At 34.9% G+C, this 16,496-nt stretch overlaps 1 protein-coding gene and 1 non-coding gene across 5 annotated transcripts in view; one reads left to right on the forward strand and one right to left on the reverse strand.

The window, feature by feature from the left end:
* Positions 1-16,496, forward strand: part of LRRC27 (leucine rich repeat containing 27) — a 63,363-nt gene that overhangs the window by 31,351 nt on the left and 15,516 nt on the right. For all 4 annotated transcript variants that reach the window (XM_039337436.1, XM_039337439.1, XM_039337440.1 and 1 more), the window contains 2 exons: positions 1,217-1,348; positions 2,494-2,593. In XM_039337436.1, the coding sequence (XP_039193370.1) occupies positions 1,217-1,348; positions 2,494-2,593 (232 nt within the window). The remainder of the gene's footprint in view (positions 1-1,216; positions 1,349-2,493; positions 2,594-16,496) is intronic.
* On the reverse strand, positions 15,810-15,913 carry LOC120305508. The gene has a single exon (XR_005556061.1). It is a non-coding gene; the product is annotated as a U6 spliceosomal RNA (small nuclear RNA).

The following is a 16,496-nucleotide window of genomic DNA, read 5'->3' on the forward strand; positions in this document are numbered from 1 at the left end:
TGATTCCCATTATAAATTTTTTCATTTAGATAACTACCATGTGCTAATGCTGGTTTTGAAACATGACTCTAATGAGGATAGAAGTTTACAACTAATTTTTCAATAGAAGTTCATATCTCATATATAAAGTATTTTTGAAAATGCTGAAAATAGAGTAATTTTCTAAGTCCTTGTTTTGGCATTTAAATCTAAACAAATCCAAAAACAACCTTATAAATGTTATGAGATCTTATGATTTTAGTTACCTCACTCTTTTTCCAAGCAAATGGGAAATGACATCCCCTTGGTTGAAGAATGCAATCTTCTGTTTAAAAAAAAAATGCAAAAGAGCTAACCTAAAATTGTGATTTGGACATCATTGAATTTGATGGCTAGAGGCAGATAGAACATAGCAACTGATTTTTCTTCAAAGAAGGAGGTGGGAGATATGATGTAATGTTTTGTGTTACAGGATCAGTATATTAAGAAATGGAATACATATTTTTTGAATAAATGGGTATGTACAATACCTAAGATCTAATATAAATTAAAGAATTTCCATGTTAAGTTTGAAGACATTGAAGAACTCATCAATACCATTTCCTAATGCCTTCCTCTATTTTCTACTATTTTCATAAAAATCTAATTCTTAATTCCAATAAAAACACAACAATTCCGTTCTAAATGTTCCACAAAAGATGGTTTGGGCTCAAAGTTAGTCATGATTCAGTCCCTCTGAAGCCAATGAAGAATTCCCCCATAAAATAATGGCTAACCTTAGTTGGATTGAACTTGCATGCTTTTTTAATTCTGTAAGCTTTTCCTCAGTCTGTATACAGTTTATAAAAATCTAGGCAAAAAACAGATGTTTAAGAGTAAATTGCCCAATTATGCTCAAACCAATTTCATTGTTTTAATATTTATATTGCATATACAGTTTATTTCAATTTAACACAATCATGCAATTTAGCACAATCACTATTTATGACCTTAAATTTCTGGGGGAAATGCAAGGAACAAATGTGAATTAAATCAAAACCAAACCAAACAGAAAAAGGTCACTGTTTTGTGAAATTCTTAAGTCACTGTTTTGTGAAATTCTGAAGTAGACTTTTAAAAAAAAAGCCTGAAGATAGTAGAAATGATTATAGAGATTTTTTTGTTCAACTACTGTATTGTTCTGCATAGATTTTGATGACAAATATAATTGACTGAATTTAACAAGTCTATTTCAAAGGGATAAAAAGAATCTGTTTCCTGCGGCTTCATCATATGATTTCATAATCCAAAGTAAGATGGCAGAGGAGTGCAGATTGGCAGCATTAAAAGAAATGAGGGAAAAACAAGCTTTAATTGAACAGCGGAGAAAGTAAGTATTATAATTATTTTCAACAATATATTATTAGTCTAAATAAGTCTACTAAATATGGGTTTTAGAAATCTAGAAGAACACTAGATGGCAGAGTTTTTTTTCTATATTCTGACAATCATCAGAATTTTTACAGCTTAGATATGAAAGCCCTAATATAGAAGATGTTACTACTTGACAAAAAAACAAACTGTTTTTTCATTTTAAAATGAATATATTACTATTTTATCCGTCCAGCTTTGATTTGCTTTTTGCTGCTTGCAGAGTGCAAGATTTATGGCACAGATAACAGGATCAGATTCATGATTTTAAATAAGTAAAGAAGAGGATTATTTTTAGTGCAGGAAAGCAGTAAACAGAAGAGAGATTGTTATGCACCTCCTATTTTTCACTGCCATATTCAATCAGTTCCTTCATACTGTTACTTTTTTCCCTATTACTCCAAGCCTGCATTTTTACAGTGTGCATAACAGGGTCAGTGAAAAACTAGCATGTTAAACAAACTTTTGAACCAAATTTCCAGGTAAAGATCATACTCATTTAAGAAAGGATAGCTGAGGTGTAGCCAGTAATACTTCTATATCTACTGTTTCTCACCATAGTTTCTGAGAAATATTCCTATAACCTTAGTCCAGCATCTTTCCCACAGTTGAAGAATTTTAATTAAATTCATCCTGACTTTGAATGCACAAGAAAATATTAGACTTACATAGAGTGACATTTTTGCTTTCATGTTTCATATTCAGTTTTGAGAGTTTAAACCAGATATGTACTTAATCCCATTATTTTCGTGATTGCCAGGAAGCTCCTGGCTTCTTCGAACACCACTGAAGCTTGAATAAGAGAGATTTAACCATTTCTGTTGTGTGAATAACCTCAAGCCGCTTTTAAATCCATATGTATATGAATGTCCATGTATATACACAGCCTGTATTATGGGTTATATTTAGTATCTAGAAATAGAATCATTGGCTTTTTTTATTATGATTGTTCATCTACAAAAATATTATGCACACTTTGCTTGCACAAGAATAAAAATCCAGTATGATTTTTAAAGTTTGGTGGGTTTTTTTGGAAAGTTAGTTCCAATATTGACTACGTGGCTTACTAGTGAAATGTTAAATACTTTTAAAATCTTTTTGAAGAGATAAAGAAGTTCTTCTGAAATGGAGAAAACAGGCCAGGAAGATAAGAGAAAAGAAAGGAATCTTGTACACATATTCACCCCAAAAAGGAAATACAATGGTATGTATCAGTATATGATTTTGTTGTGCAAAAACATGTTGGTTCTTATAATGAAATACTGATAATTGGGGTTCTCTGTACCATTGAGCTAAATGCTTTGTACTGTATTTCATTGCAGTTATTTCCCCATAGCTGAATTATATATCTAGGAGAAGATTTCTGGTGACCCAGATTAAAAGGACATTCATTAATCGTATGAAATGTGCCAGACCATTCTAGACCAGCTATAGCGCCTTGTTTAAATTATACTTCCTTAATTATGTAAACAATTGTCAGTTGTAGGATAGCTGGTCATCTGATTTGGTCTTCATGTAGAAAACGGAAAAGATGCGTTCTTGATTTTGATGGTTAGATATGGAGAATATCTTGAGAATATATAAATAGCTGAAAGGATAAAAATTAGGATTTTGGCAAAGTTCTCAGGGATTAAGGCATCTCAGATACCCTAATAATTTCTTCAAGGTCCTAGCTATCTTTCTGTCCTTAATCTATTGAGTCGTTGCCTTAAGAATGAATAATTTCTATTTCTGTGAAAATATATGGATCAGTTTAATTTGATAGATCTTGTTTTAGAGCCTCTTGGGCTGACTGATGCCAAAAGTTCAGTTAGGTTAGATCTTGAGTTCCATAACAAGGACACACACACTCAGAGAACAGCAGGTGATGGAGGTAGTGGTAAACATCAGCCTCTGATAAGGGCAATATGTTAACCCAGTATATATTTATAGGTATTATAGGTATTATATTATTTGTATTTGAAAAGTTAGTGACTTTTTCTCAGAAAAATAGAATTTTAAATGTGTTTACAGATGTTAAAATGTGAAAGTGCACACGTTCAGAATACACATGTTTAAAATCAAAGCTGAAAAAATAGTCTTGTTTTTCTGGTTCTGACATATTAGTTTAATAATAAAATATGGAACAGTAGAACAGATATGGAATGGCCTACAGAAGCTAAGGCACTTATAGCAGCACAAAATACATTTTCAGATCCTGCTGCCTCTTTTTTTTCTATCTGAGTTAATCATGTCTGACCATAGCATCCTAGATCTAGAACAGTGTTTCTCAACCTTGACAATGTTAAGGCATGTGGACTTCAACTCCCAGAATTCCATAGCCAGCATTGCTGGCTGTGGAATTCTGGGAGTTGAAGTCCACATGCCTTAACATTGTCAAGGTTGAGAAACACTGTTCTAGAACTTGACTATTTGTTTTTCTTGCTTAGCCCTCTCCACCAAGGTGTCCTGTGTAGATAAGTCCCTGGTAAATTAGCTTACACAGCAAACATTTTCTTCAACTTTATTTTAAATTATTACTACACAACCCCAGAACTTTGGGGGAAGCATGTGCAAATGTCAGTAAATACTTACATCAGCTCTTCACTGTGCAACAAGAACCCATGTGTGCTGTAGGTGTCAAAACATCCTGCACATAGCTATTCAAAAGCTGTGGCTGCCCAAGCTGTTTGGAGGCGTTGAAACAGAAGGGCTTTAATTTAAAATAGGATTGTTGATGGATGTCTCCTGAGATTTTGCTTCTGCCAAATTGAAGTAAATGTAGGCTGGATGTTATAGTTAATCCAGAGAGAAAAATCTGTCATTATGGTCCCAAGAGAGAAACTCTTTGTTTTGTAACCCTGTAAATAAAGCAACTCCCTCATTTAAAGAAGTAAAGACTTCCTTTACTCCTGGGTGATCATGTGGATGGACCATGAAGTTGTCTTTGACAACAACAATATTGACGTTGAATGACTAACACTCATTAACACTGATAATGTTACCTAGTTGGGTAATGAAACATCTGCAAGCAAGCAATTAAGCTCAGAGACATCAAGGATTCCACAGTTCAGCCCTGAGCTACATATATTCTCTTCTACTAGAACTTTGTTACTTGGATAGATGACCACCTGAAAATCACAGAACAAAGTTTTAGTAGAAGAGAATATATGTAGCTCAGGGTTGAACTGTGGAATCCTTGTTGTCTCTGAGCTTAGTTGCTTGCTTTGAAATGTTTCATTTCCCAACTAGGTAATACCATCAGTGTTAGTGCCTGTTAGATTTGCTCCCCATGGAACATTAACACTGATGATGTTACCTAGTTAGGTAATAAAATGTCTGCAAGCAAACAACCAAGCTCAGAGATCACCAAGGACTTCACAAATAACAATATGGTCCAACTCCATTTAGCTTTACCAATATAATTAGATGATGCCACTGGTTAACAAAACAACCAGTGAGCGGTCATTGGGACAGGTAGAGCTGGATATGTGAGTCATGCTTCTAGACTCAAAAGAATGGCATGTATCTGTCTTTCATTTTTATTTTTTTTAAATATTTTAAGGCATGGGACTGGGCCGTTAGATCATTTCATTGATTTTATTTTAACTTGTTGGGTTTTTTTGCAGTACACTATTTTTCTCCCAAATACCGGTAATTGAGCATTCATTATTTAAATGAAGCTATTTAAGTGAAGTTAAAATGAAAAACTATGCAAGCATAGACTTTTCTTAAAAAGGGGGGGCTATTAATCACAATTGTTTGTTTGTGATAGTGCTTTTAGACAGGTAATTTGACATCCCTTTCTTAGCCATCCATCAGAACTTGGTTTAGACTTCATGTTCAGCTATGGCTTGCTTATCCATAACTTGTCAACTAAGCTGCACTTAGATACACATAATGCCATGTCTTACAGTAAACAATTGTGTTGAACTCATCCAACTTGCTAAGTCAAAACCTAATAACTTGTGTTATGGTTTAACACAATGTACAAACCCACTCTAATTAAGGATGTTGATGTGGAGGAAAGAGTTTCTTCTGCTTCCCAGTTCAATGAAAATCCAATTTTCAAGTTCTCCCTATAGAGACCATAGGAAGGAGAATGGCATAGTTTGGCTGATAATAGACATTCTTTCACTCGTCTCTAGAGTCTTGGGCTTTGCACATTCTAGAGCTCAAGGAAAGAATTGGTTGAGATACTAAATCCTTATGTCTTCGATCTTCCCATTTTACTTTTAAAAATAAGAGGACTGTCCAATAAAGCAACGCAGGGAATGATTAAAAATTATTAATATTTACACCAAATTTAGTTTTTTATAATGACACGAGGTCGAATATTTTGTATGCTCTTTAGGATATTTGAAAATTATTTCCTAGTCTCTTCCTGAATGAAATACGTAGGCAACACAAGAGGGCGCTACAACCCCATAGTATTCAGTTGCAGTGAGGCTACAGGCTTAAACATCAAGTTGATTAGAATGCAAATCAGAAAGTACAAATATGATTGTGTTTCTTCTATTTCTGTTCTGTCAGTTAATTATAGGGTAGTTCTAACCATGATTTGTAGGTAAAGTGTTGTAAATACTGTGGTACAAGTAGGGCAGAAGAAAGTGCTTCTTGGTGTAGCATTGCTAAATCTTATTGGATAAGTTTTAAAATGATTGTCTTGATTGTATAGTACCTGGCTGACTTTGTCTGGTTAAAAAAAAGCAGAGCAACATCCTAGATAATCTTAAGGATGAGAGATCAGTAAGGATTCCTAGGCTGTAGTTTGGTAAATTGAAAAAAATCTTAGAAGAAACAATAGCAAACCACTTCTGCATTAAGAAAACAACACGACCTTGTTCATGACAACATAAGGAATCAAACTTCTGAAGGAGACTTAACCCTTGATCGATTGCTATGTCAAATCACTGAATTCATTTATCTGAAAGGCTTGGCGGGAAGATAAATTCAAATATATACACATAGAGGCATGCATAGGCACAGTGAGTGTTTCATGCTTTTTGTCACTGCAAAGCACACCATATCTTTGTAATCCTCACAGTTTATGAGAAGAAGCTATTATTTATTGGTAGGTCTCTGTATGGTTTGCAATAAATTAGCTATCCTTTCTGACTCTCAATGGCCTTAACAGTGACTACTTAAAAATCTTTTTCCTCAGAGAAAAACATAGAAACAAGCTATTGAATGACTGGCAGAGACAAGTAACAAATTGTACATGGCCTAATAAAAGATTGAGGATTAAATGTAAGAAACTGCAGATCTTGGAAGACCAAGACTATCTGGCAGCCCTGAACTTCAAACTGTATTATCAGGATAGCTATTTAATTTGGATTACATATTGAATATTATCACTCTGTGGTTGTATTACCTTCTTTGAGGGAACCGGACTCCCAGATGGACAAATTATCTTTAGATTGATACAAACAGGAATGAACAGTTATAAGATTATTTGTATTATGTACAATAATAAACAATGTATTAAAGTTGGGAATAAATATAAGAAGCTTTCCAAACTCTTGCCCTGTTGTTGTTTTTTCATGAAGATAAAAGTATGAAGAATTTTGTTCAGTAGAAAGACAACAAGTCATATATACATCAAAATGTCATTAATAATAAGGCAAATATACACAACCACCTGACCAGTTTCAATATCTTCAAATAACACTATAGCTTTAAAAGAACTGCAAAAAGGAGAGTGAACAATTAGAGATCTGACTGAATCTGAAAACCTTATATTTTTTTCAGCATTTGCCAAGTCTTGCTTATAAATTGCTGATGAATATGTAACTCAGAAACTGAACATGTTAAAGATTGTATGATTAAGATAGAGAATTTAAATGCAATTGATGTGCAACAATGGGAATTTTAATGCAAGAAAAGCAGTCAGTTCACAACAAATAGTAGAGTTAGAGAAAATTGGTATGTTTTACCACTGGTATATTTTTCTAGTACTGATAGCTAAAATTGACAGATTATTGTCTAAATATTGCTAGAAATATAATCATTTTTTAAATATTTTATGACAATGTGAAGCTCAACCATTTTGGAAAATGAATTTCATGCATTCAGTTTAGGCACCAACTCCAAACAGATTCTGGTGATGTACATTAAAACCAAGCAAAATAGAAAATATAATACAATATTTTTTTTAAAAAAAAGTAATAAAGATTAAGAGCCAATTTTGAGTTTGGCTATCAATACCTCAACCTTTAAAGAAATCTAACTAGGCCCCAACCACCTTCACCCAAGGACTAAGAGAAAAAACATCCAAGTCTTTAAGGCTTTTTGAAAGGCCATCAAAGTGGGAGCCACACGGATATAATTCAATTACAAAATGATTTATAATAGAATGAACTAATTTTAAAATCTCAAATTTCCTTTCCAGTCTGTTAATTTTTCTATAAAACATTACTAAACTTTACATTCTTACAAAGTACACTAAATTAGCTGTATATTTGATACAGCGGTTATTATTTACAGTACATATTACGTTGATTTTAATAATGATTTGTCGCTTTTAAAATAGTGTAGTATATTTAGTTACTTAAAATGAATCAGTAAAATACTGGAAATTTTAATTCATCTACAGTGCGTGTAAATTCCCTGCTTATTTGCTTTGTGCTTTATCTTTTTGCTTCTTTTTTTCCCTTTTCTCCCTCTTTCTGTGGGCCTTCATGTTTTTCTTTAAAAAGCTCAGTAAAGATATAATACTAAAAACCTTTCCTCCCTAATTTGGCAACTTAGAAAGAAATCGAGAGCAGAGGTAGAACAAGATGAAATTTGGAAACTCACTTTTGCTATTAAATCCTAACCCTAACCCTTATGGTTACAGTATGGACAGTTATGTAAGGACAACCCTGTAGAAGCTCACTACATTCCTTACCCCAATTGTGTGTTTTAATTTTTTTAGTTAAAGAGAAGTAAGCCAAATCTCCAAATTTCAACCTTATTTTTATTTCCCAAAAATGTATTTGGGCTCCAAATAAGTGTCCTATGCTTTCTCAAAAAGTAAAAAATGGAGAAGTTGTGCAGTGAAGGGAAATTTTCTTAACCCAATTTGCTGCACAATACTATGGTCTTTAAAATGGAAGATTAACAAACTGGAAAAAATGTGATTATATGCATCATTTTCAGCTACAAATTTAGGATTTGGTAACTCATCAGCTGCTTGATTTTTAAAATACTTTTTATGAATTCTAGGTCAAGCATGCCAAATCATGACCATTTGTGGGCAGAAATGAATCTTACTCAAAACATTTAAGAGCTGGGATTTTCACATCTCATGGCTTTTACCAATCTATAGAATAAGGACAGTCTGAACTGTGAAGAAACTCTCATTATCTTAATTTGCACTTTTTTCAGAGACTTTTACAACCTATTCTCTGCAACTCTAAAGATCTGCAGAATGGGAAAAAACATAAAATCAAAAATAAATTCATGTTTTTATTTGTAGTAAGAAAAAAAATCAGGGAGCTAGGCAAAAAATTTTTAAGTGATTTTCTTTTCATAATGATTGTTCTTATATCTTTAAGTGAAACATCTTTACTCACTTGGTGCAAGCATTAGTTATTTGACTAATCTGACCAAAAATTTGAAGGTTACAGAAACAAATAAAGTAATGAGGGGGAAGGAATCCAGATTCAATGGCTCTTTAGTGATGATCCCTCTGAAAACCCAAGTTTCCCTCACGTGGACCTTTTATATCTTTCCAGGACTCTGGTTGGTTCTGCCTTCCTCACTTCTGATTGTACACTTAAGATACATAGTCTATTTTCCTGACCCTGGTTTCTGATTAATGAGGCTTCCTGGACCCATCCACAATTTCCATTACACAGTTTGGTCCACCCTAATAAGATCATGATTCTGCCACTTCTGAGAAGGGTTTGGAAGTAGAAAAACCCTAAAAAAAAAAAAAAGTAAAATAAGGTGATAGAAAGTGTTCTAGTAGAGTAGAGAGAGCAACCCCAAGGCCTGTGATTTATCAAGCCTCCCATGGCATCCGTTTTGGAATGCAACTAAAAAATATTATCCAAAATCCTCCACCTTTGGAGAGGGAGCAGTGATTGTTTGCCTGTGATTCTCTTTTGCAACTGACTGATTGGTGGATCTCGGAGTTTAGAAACCAAATATAGATCATACAAACCTGAATGTCGTCCTGCCTTAGCACCATTTTAGGCTTCCAGTTATCTAAATTGTTCAACAGACAAACAAATGATCCCTCCCCACCCACTCCCACCCCCACCCCCGGCATTACTGAAATGATTTCTGGTTTATGCATGCAAAGGTTTTTCTGCTGTAGGTGTTTCTACTCAGTGCAAAAATTCCTCCCCAAGAAATGCTATTAAAGTGACAAGGATTAAGAGAAGAGGGATTCACTATCTGAAGGGCTTACACACTGGGCATTCCAAATCTAAATACCTGAACCAGGCAATTGCCTTACATTATTCCTGTGGGTTAGACAGTCGACTAATAGTAATCCTCTTTAAGTATTAATCATTGTGAAGTAACTCATCATTGCTTCATTGGTTCAGCCCCCAAATCCTCTCTTCTTGCATAATCTATATCTGTTTTTCTGTAGCTTTATCTTGCCATACCTTAATGAAAAACTGATAATTTTATGTATTTATTCTCTAAATGTGGCAAAGTTCAACTCACCAAATTCTGGAACCAAAATAAAAACTAGAACAAAGTATAATTTTACAAATAGCTGGTGCCTCTCCAAACTGCTTCAATTTATCTTGCGATTCATCTAAAAAAGACATGCATGTTTGGCAATAAATGTATCAAAGAAAAAGGTTATATTGTGATAACGAATGGTTCTTAACACTTGGAACAATGACATGGCCAAATTAACTACAGTCTCTTGTTGCCAGTAATGAGAATGGGACACCTCTAGCCAGTGCTTTTTTTCTAAAAAAAAAAAAAAAGGTGCCGGAACTCACATACATCATACAACCCGCCTTGCCTACCCTACAAGGTTCCATCCAGAAAAGGTGCTGGAACTCCGTTCTGGGTGTTCTATGAGAAAAAAAAGCTCTGCCTCTAGCTGAATTGCTGTGAGCAGAATCGATATCATACTTTCTGGAATTACAGTGCAACTTTAACTTGTGCTTGTCTATTGTCCATTATGTAGCATTTATTGAAAGCATGACTAAGCTGTTGTAAAAATGCTTCCAAACAAGCTGTTTTTAATGCTACCAATCGTAAGACATTGTGGAATCAGCCTGCCTTTTTCTTGCAACTGAATTATTTTCTAGTAAGCAACATTACAGAATAAACTTTGGAGTTACAAATGGAAGATGGTAACATCTGGACCCCATCTTGCACTGGTTAAATTCCTTGCATGTAGCAGAGCAATTGCACAATAAAAGCCTTGTGTGGAAGGAGCTTTCCTAAACAAAAATGTTACTGTTTAGTTCGCAGGGAGGAGAGGGAAGTGCCTAAAAAGTTTTTAGATTTGTTTCCAGAAAAGATGCCACTCTCTTCTAGCTAAGTTCCATTGTTTTTACTATAAAACTTTCATTATAACAACTAATGGGAGGGAAATGTTGATGAGCAACTTATTCTCTAAAACGTATGACATTTCCTTGCAAAATTCAGAATTAGAATCTATTTATAAATAGTCATTCATTAGTGGTATTTACAACATCTGACTTGGATACTGAAGTAATCCATCTTCTGGGTTTGCTCAAAATATTGCATCATAAACCAGTTAAACACACTACCTGGAAAATTAAAAACCCGCTAATGTTAAACTAGCCAAGCTTAATATGTTGCATCAATACAACTGTTAAGCCTCAAGGTTCAGCTGACTTATTTAAGATTCATCCAGGTCAGAACAGAGACTCACTTGAAGGAAAGCTACAAACTAACTGAAAGACATAATGCCTCCAGTTGGTTACCTTCCCTATTTCTTTCACAAAAAGGTATTTCATTTGTTTATGAAGTTGCAGATAGATTGCACTGATATCTCCAACCAGTCCACCACATCTTTTTGCCTCCCAATCAATCACACAGCCCTAATAATTGTAGCTCTTTGATTGTGAGGCTGTAGAAAGCATATCTGCCTTAAGAATGTCAGCACGTATCCATTGGAATTCAAAACCTCACAACTCGTTGCAGAAACCCTGTAGAGTTGCAAATTGGTAGCTTCCTTAGACAGTAGATGCCTCCCAGATTGACCATTGGTCTTGATGGACTATGAAAATTTCTGGGCTATGCTTGAGTTTCTAGTTATTCCAAGTTTAATGAGTAAATTCAGGGAATCTAATATTTATTGAGCAATCTAGTAATCTCTATGGAGAATACAATCAGCATCTCAGATAAGAAAACAACTTTGAAATGTTTATTTGGAAAGGAGATAAAAGGAATGGTGCTGTAGATATTTCTGAAACTCTGCCTCAGACATTCTATACACACCCCACCATCCCTGCACAACTGGTTTACTTTTTGAAAAGTTTAATGCAGTTAAGCACCCTAAAATCAACATGCATAGGGGAAATTATATCCATGCTACTTAAGGTCACATAACCAGAGAAAAGAAGGAAGACAGCTTAGAATGGCACAATCAACAGCATTCTGAAATTAGAATGTTTCCATAAGAAACATTCTTATGGAATGTACTGGGGAAATTTTTTTTTGAATGTTTTTACTTGGAGCCCTTAGTATAACCCAGATCATATTTGAACTATTTTCTTGTGTTTGTTTGTACCATCATAGCAAATTTATTCCTGTTTCAGGAAACCTATCCTGTTTTCACAGTTCTGAGCCCCCTCACATAGTTTCTTTCCAACATTCTATTGCTTTGGAAAGAATAAAAAAGATTGACTTTTGATCCTTTTGTCAATTGTCTCCAACTTAGTGTCTTCTAGCTGTCTTGGGCTGCAAATTCTGGAAGTTGTGATACAAAATATTGGCTCAACAAAAGTTACTTTTATATATTCATGTTTATTTATGTAACTCATATTGGATATGCCTGAAACTGGCCAAGGTGTGAAATCTGTAATAAACATGGTGACCTGATTCTTTGGGATACTCCTGCTGTTTCTTCTGCAAAAGTGCATATAGTCTTGTTTGAGTTATATACCCTCTCAAAACCCTTTCCGATATCTCACACACATATACTTGGGAAGTTTATCCAAGTAATGCATTTTTGTATGATACTTATTGTGTAACTATTATTGGGAAAACATGAAAAGTTTGGAGACCTTGATGCTTTCTAAGGTTGGTTTTTTGCCAAGGTCTGGTCAGGAAACATCTGCAAGAAAGCAACCAAGTTTATTGAGCACCAAGTGTGCCACAATTCATCCCTGAACTCCAAACATACTCTTTTATTGGTACATGGAAAAGTATCAGACCATAGTTAACATGCAGGCAGGTTTTGCCTTATTTTTAGTTAGCATGAAAAAGACCTTCATTTTCCAGTCTCATTTAAGACAGTGAAAACACAAAAGCAGATGTGTTTATACTGTTCATTTCGAATGTTTTCTAACAGCCATGAAAAGACTGCTTAACGTTTACCATTTTATTAAAACAGGTAGATCTTTCCAGCATGCTAGGACTGAAAGCATATACAAAGCTGTAAACAAAATTCCAATTTCTTTACTTATTTACATGAGAAGATTTTCTTGCTAAAATGTTGTCATATCATTTTTATCCTAAAAATAAACATGAATATTTTGAAGAGTTGTGATCTGATAAGAACCGATAAAGGCTGGATTCTAAATGGAATGTCATTGACATTATCTTTAAGGCTGTTTTGGAAACAGTGAGCTGATTTACAGCAAATTAGGAAGAGCAAGGACTTTAGAAATTATTCAGAGGTCAATGTCCTATCTGAATTTTCTACTTCATTATTGTGACATTATATAAACAAATACATTGGTTAGCTATGTGCCTTGTGGTTATCCCTTACCCCCAGCTCATATTCTAAATGTTGTATTACAAAGGGTAAGCTGTAATATGAAAGTAGTATCTTTACCACTAAGCACAATAAAACGGCTAACCCAAATAAAGGGAAATCTGCTTCTTGGATATCTACTATTAGAAAGTCAAGTACAGGGTAAAAGCAGGCTGCCCCTCCTCCACACGGGGTCATTCTTCTCCCCAAAATTAAAAAGGACAATAAATTATAGAAAATGTATGTAGGCCAATTTGTATACCTGGGTGTGAATTTAGAACAAAATGAATCAATAGATATGTAATAAATTTTGCAATAAGGAGAAGTATGTTAACAGATGAAATATATAACTGCTTAGTTTGGATAATCCCTTAGCAACAGAATAGGCCTGGTTTTCTAAATCCCCTTGCTTTGTATCAACTTTAAAAAGGATTTTTTTTTTTTTAATCCAGTGAATTGACATGTTCTTCAGACAGAGAGTGCTTTGAAGTGCAGATCTCTTCTCTGTAAAGATGACCACACTAGGTGGGCTATTGTCTGATTTTAAAAGCAACAACAGGGCTCAGCAGATAGATAATGAGATAGAGATTAGGTTCTGGGAGCCTGGATTCGTTGTGTCCTTTGGCATCATTAGCCTTCCACTTTTGATAATTCTTTTCCTTCTAATACCGAGAATTACCATTAGTTTTTCTTCTTGTAGAAATGATTAGACTTCCTATTGATGTATTTTCATAAGAATAGAGTCATTACAATAAAAGGAAATTCTGGAAATGAGGGGTTTTGTTTGTTTGCTGTTTGTGTTTATAACTGCAGTTTATAGAATTCTCTTATTTTTTGCCAGTAATGGCTTATAGATAGTTTTTTTAGTTTAATTACTTATTTTAAGGCTGAGCAATCTACTGGGTAAAAGGAAAGGCAGGCAGCTGGCTATAGTTCCTCATATTGCTAATAATGCCTATTATCTTATTGGCTTTCTATAAGCTTTTACATTTGAATTGTTTCAGAGGGCCTGAATAGGATTTTTTAAAAATGCTGTTTTATTATTATTATTATTGATCTTTTATTTCATTTTGCAATTTTTAACTTTATATTTTGAGTGTTTTCTTGTATTTTTCTTGTAGTTTTTTATTGTACTATCAATCCATGAAATCTTTATTATGATCATAGACCAGCATAAGAAGGGTAGAGTTCAAACAATTTTAAAAACTAAACAATGTAAAACATTTTAAAAACCATATATATATGTTTTCTGAGGTTTTCGCGGGTGTTTGTATGTAGGTCTTTGGTTATTCGGGTTTTCTCCCACATAAAATTGGAGGTGTCTTGGCGACGTTTCGACGAAGTCTCATTTGTCATCTTCAGGCTGGTGCTTTCGGCTTCATGCTTCTAGGAGCAATGTGTGATTGTAGCTGTTTCCTCCTTTTAACTGCCAATGGGGGTATGAACTGATTGGATGAGAGCTTGGCTGTGTTCTGATTGGATGGAGGTGTGTTCTGATTGGTTAGGAGCTTGGCTGTGCTCTGATTGGCTGGGGGGTTGGCTGTGCTCTGATTGGTTGGGGGAGTGTTCTGTTTGGGTGGGGGCTTTGTTGTGCTCAGGTTAGTCTGAGTTGCAGGGGGTTTAAAATGGTGAACTGCATTGCTATTTTTTGGCTTCGCGTTCGTGGTCGTGCCTCATCTTCATGGTGGGTGTCAGTTTGCTTCATGTATGGATTGGAGGGGTTTAAAGTGGCTAATGATGCAGCTGTGGTCTGGCTTCTGGTTTTTGGTCATGCCTCATCATCGGTGTGGCTTTGGGTTTGCTTTTTGCATGGATGTGTGGTGGTGACATCCTGTGTGGTTTTTGTGAGTGTGGGTCTGGTGTCATTTTTTGTGTTAAGGAGTCGTTTGTCAGTAAGGGCGGGTTTCCAAATGGCTGGTACTCCCCAGCCAATCAGAGCACAGCCAACCCCCCAGCCAATCAGAGCACAGCCAACCCCCCAGCCAATAAGAGCACAGCCAAGCTCCTAACCAATCAGAACACACCTCCATCCAATCAGAACACAGCCAAGCTCTCATCCAATCAGTTCATAGCCCCACTGGCAGTTAAAAGGAGGAAACAGCTACAATCACACATTGCTCTAGAAGCACGAAGCCGAAAGCACCAGCCTGAAGATGACGAATGAGACTTCATCGAAACGTCGCCAAGACACTTCCAATTTTACGTGGGAGAAAACCCGAATAACCAAAGATAGATAGATAGATATATATATATATATATATATATATATATATATATATATATACACACACACACACACATTAAAAACCTACTAAATGGGATAAAAATATTAAATAAATATAAACTAACAAGAATTAATATATGGCTAACTAAATGTATCATAATACAAAACATTCTTAGCTAACAAGTCAAATATTCAGGCTGGTTTGAGGCACACATCATCACATCTCACGGATTTTAATTGCTGCCCCGCAAAATCTGGCAAAACTGTATGTTGTAGCAGGAAGGTATTAATTTGTCCTATGCATCCTGGGGAAAAAATATGGAATGCTGCATGAATTTGCATGCCATTCTTGTGCAAGGGCAACGTTATTCTCTGTATCATTTCAGTTTTAGTTTATGTGTTGCTGAAGCAAGCACTTTTATACTGTTGATTCCCATACATCTCTGGTTAATAGCCAAGATTCCATGTATAGTGGCAGGTATAATTTAATAAACAAATAAAATACAATAGGCATTTTATAAGCTTCAAACTGATTTTACATTGTTATATGTCATAATTCATGAATGTTATTAGCAATTCAGCCCCCAAAGTGTGGACCATGAGTTGTTTCCCAAGGCAACAGCTTTCAGAGCAAATTCCAGGGGAGCATGCCATCTTTGCACAGCCGCATGCATGATGTCACTCAGACAAGCCATCATACTGCTCTCCATGCATGCTTATTTATGTCATACAGCTGTCAAAGATGCTATGCAATTCAGAAAAATTGCATTGGAAATTGGATATAATTAACTTTAGGTTTTAGAAAGGAGAGCATTGACAAATGTCATTTCATTAAAACTGACACTCTTTGTAAGAGGTTTCAGAAAAGTCTACTCATCTGGAACAGTTTTCACACAACTTGAAATGAGATCTATTGAGGAAGTTACAGAAATTGTCTTCTGAATTAAGTAGAAACTCAAAAGAGAGGAACATGAACTCTACGCACTCCCCATATCAGTG

The sequence above is a fragment of the Crotalus tigris genome, unplaced genomic scaffold (assembly GCF_016545835.1).
Source record: "Crotalus tigris isolate CLP2741 ecotype Arizona unplaced genomic scaffold, ASM1654583v1 scf7180000017678.2327064, whole genome shotgun sequence".
In the NCBI taxonomy this organism is placed as follows: domain Eukaryota; kingdom Metazoa; phylum Chordata; class Lepidosauria; order Squamata; family Viperidae; genus Crotalus; species Crotalus tigris.